General features: G+C 40.2%; 2 protein-coding genes across 2 annotated transcripts; both read left to right on the top strand.

The window, feature by feature from the left end:
• Positions 1–1,488: 1,488 nt before the first annotated feature.
• hoxb6b (homeobox B6b) lies at positions 1,489–3,328 on the top strand. Its single transcript, XM_078279217.1, has 2 exons — positions 1,489–1,933; positions 3,024–3,328. Exons 1-2 carry the CDS (start codon positions 1,489–1,491, stop codon positions 3,278–3,280), a joined length of 702 nt encoding a protein of 233 aa, XP_078135343.1. The 3' UTR covers positions 3,281–3,328.
• A 1,159-nt stretch (positions 3,329–4,487) lies between these two features.
• hoxb5b (homeobox B5b) lies at positions 4,488–5,797 on the top strand. Its single transcript, XM_078279215.1, has 2 exons — positions 4,488–5,079; positions 5,550–5,797. Exons 1-2 carry the CDS (start codon positions 4,488–4,490, stop codon positions 5,795–5,797), a joined length of 840 nt encoding a protein of 279 aa, XP_078135341.1.
• Positions 5,798–15,711: the final 9,914 nt, after the last annotated feature.

Raw genomic sequence — 15,711 nt, forward strand, 5'->3', positions numbered from 1 at the left:
TATATATATATGTATGTGTGTATATATATGTGTGTATGTATGTTAACATACTACAAACATTTGTTTTTCTGTCTAATTCATTCAAAACACATTATTTTAACAACTTTTTTAATAAATTATTTTTTATTCATTCATTATTTAATAGGGGGACTTTTCCAAAAGCGGAAGCTAATTAAAAAGCTAGAAATTGTCTTTATGGAATCATAAACATCATAAATATAAATTATAACGATTTAACAAATGTAGATAGTAGTAGGCTATTTATTTTTGCAAGAAAATGCTGTTAAATCGCACAATTAACTATGAAAAGGGGTTTTCACTGCAGAAAGAGCCAGTTCATTTGAAGGTTATTAATAATACTAAGCACCTAATTGATACATAATGAACATAATAGCTACTAATAGAGTTAAATAACGACGATAATAATAATAATAGTTACACTTAATTGATGCTGATTCAGCCTTGTTTCACACATTGATACTCACACAGCTTTTTAAAAATGAGGAACTAGTTTCCACTTTATCACACCGGCTGAGGAAGATGATGAGGATGAGGATGAAGGTGATGATCTGTGTGGAAGCGCGTGTCCTCCCTCGTGCCCTCTGCACGTCTTCATGGACTTCAGTCCCAGTTGGTGTTGAGTCAGAAATCAGGACGAGCTCACATCTGGAAAAAAAGAAAGAAGCGTGAAGGATCACCATTATTAGTGACGCGTTTAATTTCTGCGTGGATTTTGATTAATTGATACTCATCATTAGGATTGCTGGCAGCTGCTGTTGAGAGTGCAGTGTTTGATTCGTGTGTTTATTAGTTCTTAGATGATTTACCAAGATGGAAGTGAAGGTTAGAGGAAGAGGAGGAAAGAGAGGGAGCCAGTAATCTGTGCGTAAATTGGAAATAATGCGCAAAGTGTTTGGCATTTCGTTGCGATGTTGTTCGTTCTTGTCTTTTCTTTCTGCACTGTGTGTGTGTGTGTGTGTGTGTGTGTGTGTGTGTGTGTGTGTGTGTGCGTGTGCGTGTGTGTGAGAGAGAGGGAGAGTTTGTGCACGCGTGCTTGTTTATAACGGAGGGGGGGAAGTCCGTCTGCTTTATTGGACTGTATTTGCATGAAACGAAGTTATTATACAAACAGTTGTTCTATATGTTGTTTTTTTTAGTGTATATGTTTTTCTATGAGTCGCAGCCTCTCTCTGAGTGCGTGCGTGAGCGTGCGTAAAGACCGACAGGCTCGAGCGCTTCATTTCGATTCACCGGGGACCCCTGCGCGCAACAAGAGCCCCCCCATGGGTGCAATAGTGCAAGCGCAGACGGCGGTGATTGGCCAGAGGTTGATCAGATGGTACACTTCCCCTCTGTGTTCAGTGGCACCTCACAACCCCCCCTTTCAGCAAAAACCAAATCTCGGATAAAGTAATGGCAAAACCACTTGGACTATAAAAGACAACAAATCATATTCCTCCGGAGTATATACACCCCGTTGTCCACCCAATGAGTTCCTATTTTGTTAACTCTACTTTTCCCGTGTCTCTGCCGGGAGGACAGGACTCTCTCCTGGGTCAGATACCGTTATATTCCTCGGGATACACCGATCCGTTAAGACACTACTCCAACGCGGCCACATATGGAGCAGCCAACATGCAGGAGAAGGTTTACCCGGCGTCCTACTACCAGCAGACGGGCGCAGCGGCCGCGGCCATCTACGGAAGGGCCGGCGGCGGAGCACCCTGCGACTACAACCCGGTCGGGACTTTCTACAAGGACGCGGAAGGCTCGTGCGCTTTCTCGAGCCGCGACGACCAGCCGCTGTTTGTCAGTCAGGAGCAGCGCAAAGCGGAGTGCCCGGAGCAGGCTGTCAGTATGAGCAGCAGCATCGACGACAAGTCCTCCACTCTGATCTACCCGTGGATGCAGAGGATGAACGCCTGCTCCGCCGGTGAGTACAAACGTTTAACTCTGTTGTTGTCACGCAGCCTGAAGGTAACAGAGTCCTGCTCTCTGTGAGCACCCTGAGCCTCACAGAGTGACGTTACCTGTCAGATGTGGAGAGCTTCATACTCGCACTGATATGTAATCTACTTAACGTTTAGAAACAGGAACAGAAAATAATTGCACGATTACAGAGCCGAAAGTAGAGTTTGAGATTATTGTGATTGCGCACTCGGATCTTCATGCGCCCTCAGGGCTTTGGCTGCTACATCATCATCACATACATACACGACCGCACGCGCACACACGCACGCACGCACACACAGACTTGGCCTACACCACCCAAGCTCCAACTTAAAGCTCTTTAGAGTCATGGCATCTTCGGAATGGGTCTTTTTCAGTTTACATATCGCAGAAACACTTTCAGCAGCGATTAAATGTCCAAAACAATTTCATTTCAGGCCTAAAATCTCAAAACCAAGACGCTACATAAGCTTTGTGCATCAGTGCGCAATCTGACTCTGACTGTACATCCTTACTGTAATGTCAAAGAACAATATACTGCTGTCGTAAAGGAGAAAACACACCATGGGGGCACTTTTACGCACTACGCAGGCTACATCCTATTGTAGCCTACATTAAAGACATAATTGAGAAGGTTACAAAGTGTATACAGGTAATTCTAAACTCACTATAAGACGTGTCATATGCATAATTATTGGAAATATAGTGACATTATAGAATAGATTAAAACAGAAATGAATACAAGCTTGAGTGCCATTTGCGCACCTTTTAGGAAGAGCCTGTGAAGAGGTGTAATAATATAGGGAACATTTAAAAAAATACCCACGATAAAGTACAGTTTATTACTATATCATAATTCCCTACTTTATAAACAACAAAATATAATATTTGAATGTTATAAGAGTGTGATTTGGAGCTAAATTACCACTTTATTGTATTTTTTCAGACACACCACTACAGATTTCGAGTGCACTCTCAGGTAGATTTTTTTCCTACACTTTGGAAATTCACTCGAGACAAACATTTAATTATTAATTCATGATTTTTTTGTTTTTGTTTTATTTTTGTTCCAGGTCCATTTGGAAACAGTGGCCGCAGGGGCCGACAGACCTACACCCGCTACCAGACTCTGGAGCTGGAGAAGGAGTTCCACTTTAACCGCTACCTGACCAGGAGGCGCCGGATAGAGATCTCCCACGCACTGTGTCTGACGGAGAGACAGATCAAAATCTGGTTTCAGAACCGCAGGATGAAGTGGAAAAAGGAGAACAAACTCCTCAATCCCTCAAAGACACCCGAGGAGGAGGAGCAGGCGGACAAGAAGAGCTAAAAGGACACTGAATAAAAAGGCATGTGTGTGTGTGTTTGTGCGCACACTCCCAACATAAAATGATGTATTATTTCTTTGTAGATAAAGTGCTGCAAATCCCAAGTTAGAGATGTGAGCGATAGTATCTGCACGGTGATGATGTCTGCATTAGAGGTTAAAATCAGGTCCTCCTCTGTTCGTCCTTGTGCTCGTGTTTTTATTTAGGGGACTATGCAAAAATCCGCCAAAATGTATATACTTTTTAGTGTTTAGTTTTTGACAATGTTGTTACCTCATTATCGTAGGCCTACTGAGTTTTGTTATTGTTATTTTTATGACATTAAAAGAGGCTTTTTGTCCTTTACTGAACATCCTGTGGTGTTAGTCGTTCTATAATAGTCCTTTATAATAGGCTTGTTGTGCCATCGACTCTTCAATCTGTACAGATCAGAAATGTTACATGTTATTTATTGTTGTTCACCTTGTGTTAAATGCACCTCTGGATATTGTGTGCAATATTTTGTTTAGGAAATTGTACATAGAAATAAAGGCTTTTTGATGTATATTGGAAAATCTTGTGGCGTCATTTATGCTTAAAAAAGATGATTTGTATTATTATTAGCAGCAGTAGTACTTATATTATTATTATTATAGGGTACTGAGCTGCTTCTGGGGTCACAATAAACCTTTAAAATTAAATAAGGCTTTAAATTCACATAAAACCTGCGTAAAGATTAAAATAATTTCCAGTTTGACACTCTAAACACGTTAAAATGACGGCAGTGTGGCTGATAAGTCTCTGTTATGTGCTACCTGAGCCTTTTGTGGCCTATATTATCAGCGCGTTACATAAATGATGGATGAGTTCAGGGCCTGACAGTGCGTCCCGGCGGGGCACTACCGCCTCTGTCCGGAAGATGGCACTCTCTGCCTGCGCGGGTCTCGGGGCGCAGCGGGGAGGCACCATTGACTGGAGCCTAACGACCATTATTTCGTCATCATTTGTAACCATGGAGCATGAATTACCTCTTGAAGTCATCAGTGAGGATTTACGACTGGTCAACAAAGGCACGTGATTCCCGAACGCTCTCCCATATTTGGCCGCATACCTGGCAAAGTACAGTAGGGCTTCATTGCTTATAATTCATGATTGCATCCATAAATCGTGCAAGCACACAGGATTATAGCGACAAAGATCTACAAATCGAGGCTTTAAAAATCCAAGCAAATGAGCTCTTACTTTGTAAACTCGTTCTCAGGGCGCTATCCAAATGGCTCCGACTATCAGTTACTAAATTATGGGACTAACGGCGCTGTGAGCGGCTCCTTCAGAGACCCTGGCACCATGCACTCCGGGTCTTTCGGCTACAACTACAATGGCATGGACCTAACCGTGAACCGCACCAACACCGGCAGCCACTTCGGGGCCGTGAGAGAGGATGCCCGGGGATTCGCGCCAGACGCCCGCTACAGACAGACACCCAACTGCTCGCTCTCATCTCCAGATCCGGTGCCGCCGTCGTGCGCCACGGCCAACCGGGAGCCGCTGGAACTAAAAAGCCCCTCTCCTCCTTCTGACCGGAGCTCGACCTCGAGCGGCAACAATCTCAACACTAACAACAACGCTCATTTCACGGAGATAGAGGACGCCACCGTCGCCTCAGAGACCGAGGAAGGCGCACACAGCAGCGGCGGCTCCAGCTCGGCTCCTCGGGCGCAGCAGCACCAAGACCCCAGCGCCACCTCCTCCACTCCCACATCAAACGATTGCCAATCGCCACAAATATTCCCCTGGATGCGGAAACTGCACATAAGCCATGGTATATTTATCTACACATCTAATAATATTTAGTTCCGAAGGATGTCAGCTGACGATGTGCCATAAATCTGTCAAGTGTTGCATGAGTGGGCAGCTCGGTGTGGGTGATTGAAAAAAAAAAAAAGACGTTATTCGAAAACTCTTTATGGGGTTGTTTGGGTTCAGGTTAACTGCCGCTGGAGCCTGAGATAGGATGGGTTGTGAAATGTGGATTTGAATGTGCAGCAGGCAGGCTGGCTGTCGGCAATATAGCTGGAGATAAGAAAGGCAGTAATAACCGTGTGTGAGTGTTGTTATGTGTCGTGTTGGTTGCATGATTCCTCCCTGCTTCATTTCGTGTTGTGACCTCTCTGTGCATCCTCGTGGTGAAGCCAAATTTAAAAGTCTGGCAGTAAAACCTCTGTTGTTGTTGTTGTTGTTGGTGTTGTTCAGTGCGGTTGCTAATTTTCTGGATTTTCTGTAAAATTGTAGATATGACTGGACCTGATGGGAAAAGGGCCCGAACCGCGTACACCCGGTACCAGACGCTAGAGCTGGAGAAAGAGTTTCACTTCAATAGGTACCTAACCAGGCGGCGGAGGATAGAGATAGCCCACGCCCTGTGTCTTTCCGAAAGACAGATCAAAATCTGGTTTCAGAACCGCAGGATGAAGTGGAAGAAGGACAATAAACTGAAAAGCATGAGTCTTGTAACAGGAGGTAGCGCCTTCCACAACTGAATAACTTTTGGGGGAAGAGTAAAAAAAAAAAGAAAAGAAAAAAAAAATAATAATAATAATAATCATCATTGAAAAAAAAAGAAAAGAAAAAAAGAAATACAAAAGAATCCATGAGTACTGTAAAGCTATTTGAAAGCGCAGCACCTTGCAGCATGCTATTGTGATAGAAAAATAAGTATTCTGTCGTCTTAAAAATGCCATTTCTAGTTTCCTGTTGTTGTTCTATGATAGCTTAGATGTCTTATTTGGAAAAATAAGATGTAAATATTATTGGGGTTATTGACTGTTCATGCTTTTTGCTCTCTCTGTCTCTCTCTCTGTCTCTCTGTTTCTCTCTCTCTCTTGAAGGTGTTTCAACTTGAGCTCTTTATTGTGACTTCTTGACGGTCTAACAGGAGTAAATTCACTGTACAGTTAAAAACAAAAAGTTTCCAAACCATATGCTGCTCTTCATTGAATGTAAACCTGATGTACTCCGGGGCCATTCAAAGCGCTTTAGTGTAAGTTTTACTGCTATTTTCGATGGTTATCTTGTGGCCAGATCCATAAAGTTTCAAGCCAATGTGTAGCTTTAGGATATTGTGTTATTATTATTATTATTATTATTTTATTATTATTAATAATATTGTTTAGAATAATTATGAGCAATGCAAATGTATTCAACCTGTCAATGTGATGAATTTTTAGTGCAAAGGTTATTCTGTGGATAGGCAGTGATGTAAGCTTTTTTCGCCAATAAGCTTTTTGTATTTGTAAGTGAACTCATAGCGCTTGGAAATAAAAGTTTCTCTCAATTGCTTTGTCTCGACTGTATTATCAATAGGAAGAAATACAAAATTCAGGTCAGGTTTTTTTTTTTTTTTTGTCAAAGCAGCTGCGTAACAACTTCTGGTTCGCTTTTGACCCGATTTAAACTCACGATTAACTTGTTAGAAGTAGAAAAGTCTCACAAGAACAACAAAGATTTCAGGCGACATTTTGTTTGCCTCCTTGCAGCAGAGAAATAACAGAAATATCTAACTTTTGTTTTTTTTTCAAACTTACCTCCTCTGACTCTTCTGCAGCGAGATGCGTGTTTGCCATGTGGGAAATATGTTGGTGATAAAATCCCCCCAAACACAAAGTGGCTTTGGCTTACAGGTATATAAGCAAGGCTGAAGTTGGTAAAAAATCCCCCCTTACCAAAGATTGTATAGACCTATATTACTTACAGACTGTGAAAAGTCACGTGAGGTCCATAAAGTTGGTTTTATGGTTTTGGGGAGTAGACAATGTACTATATAATTCACAACCTTGAATGAAAGTGACGGCTTAACTGCATGGATGGGACTGGAACGGCTGGACTGAAGGAAGGAAGTAGTGACCAGTTATATTAAGTTACTTTAAGCTGCTGGGGAATTTGGAAAACAGGTTTCTATAAAAAAAAAATATTGTGGCTGCTAGAAATTTTATTTTAAAATGTCAGCTTAAGTTTCTGCTTTATTGTAACTAGCTGCTGCTACAATTTCAGAAAAAAAGTCAGATGTCTTCCACATTTCTCCACCGCAGAAGAACTCCAATTATTTGACACTTTTAATATTTTGTTAGAATTAAAATGTCAAAACGTATTCTGTTTTTTTTGGGGGGAAAAGGCTTTAAAGCTATATATGTTTCTGCTCAACAGTGTCCAATATTATACAACAGGGGTTCTCGTATTAAAAGAAAGAAGAGAAGTGATTTAATTTGCAAACACAAAAATGTTCTGTGGAAAAAAAAAACCCATAATCTCATTATTTAGACTTTAAGACTATTTGGAGGCTTTATACACCGAACTTGAGCGAAGTCCTAAAGCGATTTATTCCGATCTGTCACGAAGTCACCGAGCGGTCAAAGGTGAAGTCTCGGACAACCCTGAGCTGGACTCAGGCTCCACTGACTTAACATAAAGAAATCTGCAGGCTATATGTCTGCTTCCCCCCCCCCCCCACCCCCTTATTAAACCTAATGACATTTTCTCCAGAAAACTAAAAGATTATATGGGACTTGTGCAATATTTTCAAAGTCTTTTCAAACTCATTTCAGGTACAAAAAAGAAGAAGTTAAAACCAGTGGTGGGCTATATGTGTCCCAGCCATTTTCCTCATATTCATAACTATTAAGTGGCAATTTAACCAGCGTAATGAGTATTGCATATTGATAGGGGTAATCTGTACCCGGATCCCATGAATAATTCATGGCGGCGGGGATCATCGCTGGGTCAGGAGACGCTCTGCAGCCGCAGATGCTCCAGGAGGAGGAAGCGCACTGCTGCCACACTTTGCACTGTCACGATGGGGGGAAAAAAAGTCTGTGTTTTGCATTCGAGATAATATACTTAAATGTTTTTATTTCTAATACATTTCTAATATAAGATACTGCGGTTTTTGGTGATAAATGCGTAAATGTAACAGGATTTCTTTTTTTGTTTTCTTTTGCTCCTTTACAGCAAGACTCGTCTGATAGTTTACACGTGTGTTTAGAAAGTGGTGCAATATGTACAGTGAATAATAAGCCACCCATAAAGCATTACAAACATATCTTTAACCGTATATGGGTCATCATTTTAATACTAAATCTATTTAAACACTGTTTACTGATGCAGCTTCAGCTTCAACGCAGTCAACGTAAATAATACGTTTCCGAATGTGTCCTACAATTAAACGGAAATGAAGAAAATGTGCTTATTTTATAATGAAAAAGGTTAAATAACTTCATGTGAATAAAATTCTCGCCACATCGCACGTGGATATTAACGCATTCATGTAATCGTAATGTTGAACTACATGAAACAAAAGTCACTTTTGGGAGGCCAGTTTATCGTGTCATGGATGTTCAACATCTGGCAGGATGTGTGTGAGTGCAGTGAGGAGATATGTAGTGCAGATGTTCTGCCAGCAGAGGGCGCCTCAGACCGGCCCTGCTGATGATGGATGGCTTTTTTTTCTCTCCCCGTGCTCAGGCTCTTATCATGTGGAACATGTAGAGCAGAACACAGAAACACTAGTATCACTCCTGGATCTAATCCTGGACACTTTGAGCTGATAGTGAAACTCTCTTTGGAGAGCTGCCTTTTTGTTCAGGTTGTTGAGCCTGCTGATCAGGCAGATCAGAATGTCTTCTCACTTTAATTCAAGTCATTTTTATTTATAGTGTGAAATCATAACAGAAGTTATCTCAGGACAATTTACAGAGAGTAGGTCTAGGTCACACTCTAGACACACTTTATTATTCTGGAAAGCAGCTGAGTGGGCCTATATTAACGTAAGTGCTGTAGTACAATTTTGAGCTAGTTGGCTATACTTGTATTTCCATTTGTGATACTTTTTAGTCCAGCATTTCAGAGGCAACTTTTTATTCCACTACATTTATCTGCAGCCTGTTACTTTTCAGATTAAGATTGTACATATAAGAAAGAGGATACATTTATAATAGCCCACACTGAAGTTGAATCCGGGAGACTTTGAGCTGAGAGGGGAACTCTCTCTTGGGAGGTTAAAGCTGCCTTTTTGTTCAGGTTGTTGAGTCTGATGATCAGACTGGATTTCTTCTCACTTTATTATTCTGGAAAGTGTAACGTGTAATTAGTCAATATTGAGTACTGACTACTTGATTATTTCCATTTTATGATACTTTTTAGTCAGCTATTTCATAGACAGCATTTATCTGACAGCCTGTTTCAGTAACTTTTCAGATTTACATTTTATATAAAAAAGAGGATTCCTTTTTTAAAGTTTAAAGATCACACACTTCGTGGGTTGTGTGACCAGTTACAAAAAGTTACTAGAAGTTCCACCAAAGATACCAAAGATCCCCCCCCCCAAGACTTCTCAGATTGTTTCGTTTGAATAACAATGTGAGCCCCAAAGAGGTCAAATGATTCAATATATCACAAAAACACCAAAGATTAGAGAAACCCTTCGGAGGGGCCTGACCCCGAGTTTGGGAACAACTGAACTAAAATAGCTAACTGCAGCCTATTTAACGTAGTTCAAACTAGCTCCACCTCCAGCAGCTACAACTGTAAATAATATATATATATATATATATATATATATATATATATATATATATATATATATGTATATATATACACATATATGTATATATATATATATATGTATGTATATATATATGTATATATATACACATATATGTATATATATATATATGTATGTATATATATATGTATATATATATACACATATATGTATATATATATATGTGTATATATATATATATGGGTATATATATATATATGTGTGTGTGTGTGTGTGTGTGTGTGTGTGTGTGTGTGTGTGTTCTGCAGAACAAGTACTTAGGTTTAGTGGTTTGTTGCTAATACTTCTGTACGTTTACTTAAGTAGGATTTTGAATGCAGGACTTTTACTTGTAAATAATGGAGTATTTTTACATTGTGGTGTTGGTACTTTTGCTTAAGTTAAGGTAAAAAAAAATCTGAATACTTCTTTCACCAGAGCCCGAAGAGAGATGAAACCAAATTATTTAAGGTCATATAGTTGGAAAATAGGTCTATCTGTCCAAATTGGATGTGTTTTTTTTTAAACATGCTTTATAAATCCTTTATAAGCATAATAACAACTTCTGGGATGAAAGGTTACAACTTCAGACATGGTGGATTAAACCGCTTTATTAAAGACTTATTAGCATTTATAACGGCAGACTTGATGGCTAATTAGAAAGTAATAAACCCAGAGCATTTATAAATGGATAACCAACCTGTATTACTACATTATTACCTAACAGACATGGAATAACAATGGAATGGAAATAGTTTTTTCACAACCTGGCAACCCAGAATGTGTTCTTGTGTATGCTTACAACAGATCTAAATGATTTAGTAACCATTAATAAAGCCGCTAATAGTAAGTAATAAACCCTTTATAAAGGGTTCCTCATTAGAAAGAGGTTCCTTACAGATGAGATGACGTTTTAAAAAGTAAAAGTTCTGCCTCCTTAATGTGGATATTATTATTATTTAGATGTTTAGTATTGTCTTCCCGTCAACCACGCACTTGTTGTCCTCCGGTTCGGTTTGCCTGTTTATAAAGCATAAAGTAGCCTCTTAATGATTACCCAATTATATGTTATATCGTTTTAGCCAACTTCATAAGTTGTTACCACTAGTTTTACACTTCGTTATGGAATTGATGGTGAGTAAACATCATTTACATGAAATTATCGGTAATTTTTGAGTAAAATGAGGAGAAATTAGGAATGATCTTGATTAATAGTTAAGGTCAGAGAAACATATGTTTATGGATGATCACAGATTTTCACCATAAAAGTAGTGATCATCAATTAGCGGATGGAACCATCCATGTTATTTTGGGGAAATTTGGTTGAAAAGAAAGCCAGATTTCTGATGTAGAAACTTTGAAAACGGGTCAAATTTGACCCGAGGACAACATGAGGGTTAACAGTTTAAGGAGGCTGCAGTTTCTGTCCTCGTGCAGGCAGAGGCTGACAACCTGTCATCTATATATACCCTGTAGATCCGAATTTGTGTAAATATAGCAGCAGCCACAAATTCGCGTCTTGGGGAGTATGTAGGTGATGACACTTCGCCTCGAGGGGAAGAAAAACACGAGGAGAAAACACTCATTGATTTCTGGGTGTCGGCGATTATATTTCATGGCAAATAATGGCAAATAATGCTGCATGGTTGGTGTTTTCTGTGGCTCGCAATGTGTGTTTTAAAGTGTTGTTTTTGTGTTTTGTATGGAGCGTCCACGCACAGAGCTGCAGGCCCTCACCAGAGTCCATACGATATTTGAAGTGTTGCCTTTTTTTCCCTCTCTCTTTTAGCTGCACATTGCTGGAGAATATGACATCTGTGAATGTTGCAGGACAAGCCCTTCAATGCGGGGCATTGTTCGGCACACCATTTATCTTCGTTTCACTGCACTTCACTGCCCGTTTGGTCGAGGAGGAGTTTTAGTTTTCCAGGGAAATGTGAGGAGAGTTCCTCAACAAACGGCTCCAACAGGCTCCCAACATGCTGGAGACCGGAGAATCTGGTGAGAAGATGAAAAAGTAAGGCAATTCAATATCTATTTAACTGTGATGATAATAGAAGTGATTAGTGTGAGTTTGCATTTGATTTGAGGGAATAATCCGTGACACTTTACTATGAGCATAAGGTGAAAACATCCAGTAAATGAATTCTTTATAACGCACTTTAATGGAGTTTTAAGCAGATATAAGGACATTTTAAGTATTTATTGATGTACAGTGTCTGTCAGCAATGTGTTATAAACCACTTATAATATATATTAAGTCTTTATATACTTCTTACAAAGTAGTTAGTTAAAGTAGACTCTAAACTATTTCATTTATCCCCTTTAAGTGTTTATTAATGTACAGTATCTGTCAGCCACTATAGCCTAAATTCTCCCATAAAGACTTATTTTACATTATTACAACAACTTTATTTTAACTATATTATATATTACTGTGGATTCAACTGTGTTTGAATGAATCCAGAGCCATAAATCCTCTTCTTGTGGACACGTGGTTTCTGTAGCTAATTGACAGGAGAGGTTTGTCAGCAGGCCGGCAGACTGAACGGAGGGGTGGAGGAGGAGGTGAGGAAGAGGGTGGTGGTGTACATGTCCATCACAGATCAGACAGGCAGCCTGAAGAGTGTGGAGCTCACCGTGGGGATGAAGACGGGATGGAAAGTGCAGCTTAGGGAGATATTGTCATATGTGAATAATAACTGTCACACTGCAGGCCGCACAGGGATCAAACATGAATTCATATTTACACTGTACACTAACTCATCATGTCAGTCTGCGTCTTCCTCTTCTTCCTCTTCTCCGGCTGCCTCATATAGCCTACGTATCACAGGAAGATTTGGAGTTTTTTAAGACAGCGGCACTTATCAGGGGCAGAGCCAGACGTTGTAAACATTCGGGGTTCAGCCCAGACCTGGGGGGGGGACTTAGAATACAATAGACTAGTCTTTATTGTCATTGTACATGTACAGCGAGATTGAATGCAGTGCTATCAGTGCAAAACATCAGCAAAAGTGCAAAGCAGTGTTTGGTGTTTTAAGCCCCCGACGTTGTCTTCCAGGCAGCGCTGCCTGGAAGGCACTAGGATTAGGCAATGGTTAGGGTTAGGGTTAAAGCTGCTTACACACCAACCAGATGGCCAACCGTTGGCAGAAAAGCCAGTTGGACTGATCAGTCGCCCCGAGTTTGTCAAAAAAATGCCTCAGAACACACCGAAGAGACGTCTCCATAACAGCAGGCGGAGCTAATCTGTATTGTCGCCCAAAAATGAAAACCGGCAGCGGATTGGACGAGCCCGTCACATGGGTCTTGTTTCTCCGGAAATTCAAAGCCAGACTGTCATGGCGGTTTGTTCAGAATACGATCTCATGTTGTACTAAAATAGTTCACCGAAACGTGTTTCTGAAAACATTTTAAGCGAGAAACAGGCCGTGCAGTTGTTGAATCTGTCTTCATTTCAGATCGACAAAGGTCAGTTTAAAAGATTTTCGTCAGATTTTGAGAGACTCTAGTCACGCTCATCCCGCTTCCCGTTTCCGGGTTAGCTCTCCACCAATCAGATTGGTCATTTGAGTCCGACTGCCGGCAGTGCCCGCCCCGCGGACGGACGACAGCACGGAACACACCGAACAGACTCGAGTCACTGACCTCACCAGACTGTCCAACGGCCGATTATCGGCTTGGTGTGTCAGTGCCTTAGGGTTAGGTGCCTTGAAGCCAACGGTCGCAGCGCTGCCTTGAAGTCGACGTTGGGGGCTTAAATCACCATTGAGCGTGCAAAGCAGGTCTAATCTAAGAGCCTCTAAAAGTCACTATAAAATATGTAAAAGTGGTAGGTTTTAAAAAAGTAAAAAAAGACAAAGTAAAAACACAAACAAGGCATTCACTTCACGATTAATCATCTAAACGCAAGTAGCGTTACGTGCAGTTATTGATATGATATTATTGTTACTGATAAAAAATGGTTTTTGAGTCCTTTTGTTTGTGTTTTAATTGTCCTGAAAAACGTCTGTCCGAGGGCAGCAGTTCAAACAGAGAGTGTCTGTGGTGACATGGATCTTTAAGTATGTTCTGGGCTTTTTCGAGGCAGCGGGAAGAGTTCACAGAATGAACGGCAATATTTCCCCAGTAACAGAAAGTTTGCTCCATTAATTTGCTGCAAAAACACAAAATTAAAGGAATTTTAAAACCCTAAAATATATATATATATATATATTTTTTAGAGCACTTTAGGCTATCAGAGAGATTTATGGCACATATACGCAATGGTGGAAGCAGTACTCAGGGCCTTTACTTAATTAAACTTCATTACAAGTTTGTTTCCTTGTACCTGGGGGTCCCTGATGGGTGTCTGTGGCTGAGTACACACAGAACCCAGAGCTCAGACATGAACTGATGCAAGTTTACGTAACCAAGTACTGCACTTCAGGGCATTAACTTGACTAAAAGTAGAAATACAACAATCTAAAAACACTCCATTACAAGTAAATGTCCTGATTTCAAAATGTAACAAAAGTATAATCAGCAAAACAATGTATCAAAAGTAAAAGAACTCATTATACAGAATTATATTCTGTTTTTATCGTAACAAATACTTTTTAATGCAGTTTGACAATGCGGAGCCAATTTGAGATGAATTAGGCTACTACTGAGTAGATTATTAATATAGTACCGCATCATCTCATATTTTATGTAAAAGTAACTAAGTGTCAAATAGATGTAGTGGAGTAGAAGTAGGCTATAAAGTAGCAGAAAAGTAAATAAGTATATCAAAGTTGTACTAAATACAGTACTCATTGATTGATTAGGGAGGACACAATATTAGAAACCTCTCTCAGTATAATGTAATACAATTCAACACTACAGCCTCCATAAAGCAAACAAGGACATTTCCAGAGCTTTAAGCTGCTTTGCATGGCCTTCATCAGCAGTATAGAGTAGCTCCGTTGTCACCGTGGTCCATGAGATGGTCTGCCTGAGGTTTCTGGAAGTTTTTCTTCACCGCTGTTGCACCAAATGCTTGCTCCTGCATGGGGAACTGTTGGGTCTCTGTTAATTATAGAGTGTGGTCTACTCTAGACCAACTCTATCTGTCAAGTGTCCAGAGATAACTTCTGTTATGATTTGACACTATACATAACATTTAATTGAGAACTGTTGAAACTATAGCCTATATAAAACCCAGAGGATGTGGCTGAAAGCTCCTGAAAATGTCCAGTATAATGCAATTTATGCTAAGATTTTCTTATTTCCAGATTTTTTTTTTTGAACTGAGCATTCTGCATGGCGCATTGGACTGCATGAGTTTCAGTCATGTTCCTTGCTGAGGGGATATGCGTACATGTTTTGAGAGACGTTTTACTCAATTTTATCTTTTAAAATTAAACTAAATAAAATGTCTCACTCTGCAGCTTTAGAAACAGTAACACTTTTATTTTTGGACACCACATATAGATCTGGTCACTATTCCAATTGTCTCTGGGTCGACGGTTGCACGGCTCAGAGATCAAAGATGTTCATTTGCATTAATTAACGCTATACTCAGTTAAATATTACCTTTCAGAGCCAATCAAAGCGATCGAGCAAAACATGAAGATGAGACATCAAAGCACCGCCAATCGATCCACTGCAGCAGTCTGACGATGGCCACATGTAAACCAAACCAAGGCCTCATTAAGGAACTTTTTAATGGACGCTGCTGCTGCTGCTGCTGCTGCTGCTGACCACTGTCTGTCTCCTCTTTAGTGCTTTAAAATGACTCACTCACTTCAAATTAGAAACAAAAACAAAGAAAATCGCATTACAGAAACGAGACGTAATGCACTTGGTATGTGAGTGTGTAAAAAACCAAACAACTCC

Source organism: Sander vitreus, chromosome 21, assembly GCF_031162955.1.
Source record: "Sander vitreus isolate 19-12246 chromosome 21, sanVit1, whole genome shotgun sequence".
Taxonomy (NCBI): domain Eukaryota; kingdom Metazoa; phylum Chordata; class Actinopteri; order Perciformes; family Percidae; genus Sander; species Sander vitreus.

Excerpts from the sequence above, each read along its gene's own strand:
- hoxb5b (XM_078279215.1), top strand. The coding sequence starts at position 4,488 with ATGAGCTCTTACTTTGTAAACTCGTTCTCAGGGCGCTATCCAAATGGC. Across the intron at positions 5,080-5,549 it reads GAAACTGCACATAAGCCATG|ATATGACTGGACCTGATGGG; the intron begins GTATATTTATCT and ends GTAAAATTGTAG.
- hoxb6b (XM_078279217.1), top strand. The coding sequence starts at position 1,489 with ATGAGTTCCTATTTTGTTAACTCTACTTTTCCCGTGTCTCTGCCGGGA. Across the intron at positions 1,934-3,023 it reads GATGAACGCCTGCTCCGCCG|GTCCATTTGGAAACAGTGGC; the intron begins GTGAGTACAAAC and ends TTTTTGTTCCAG.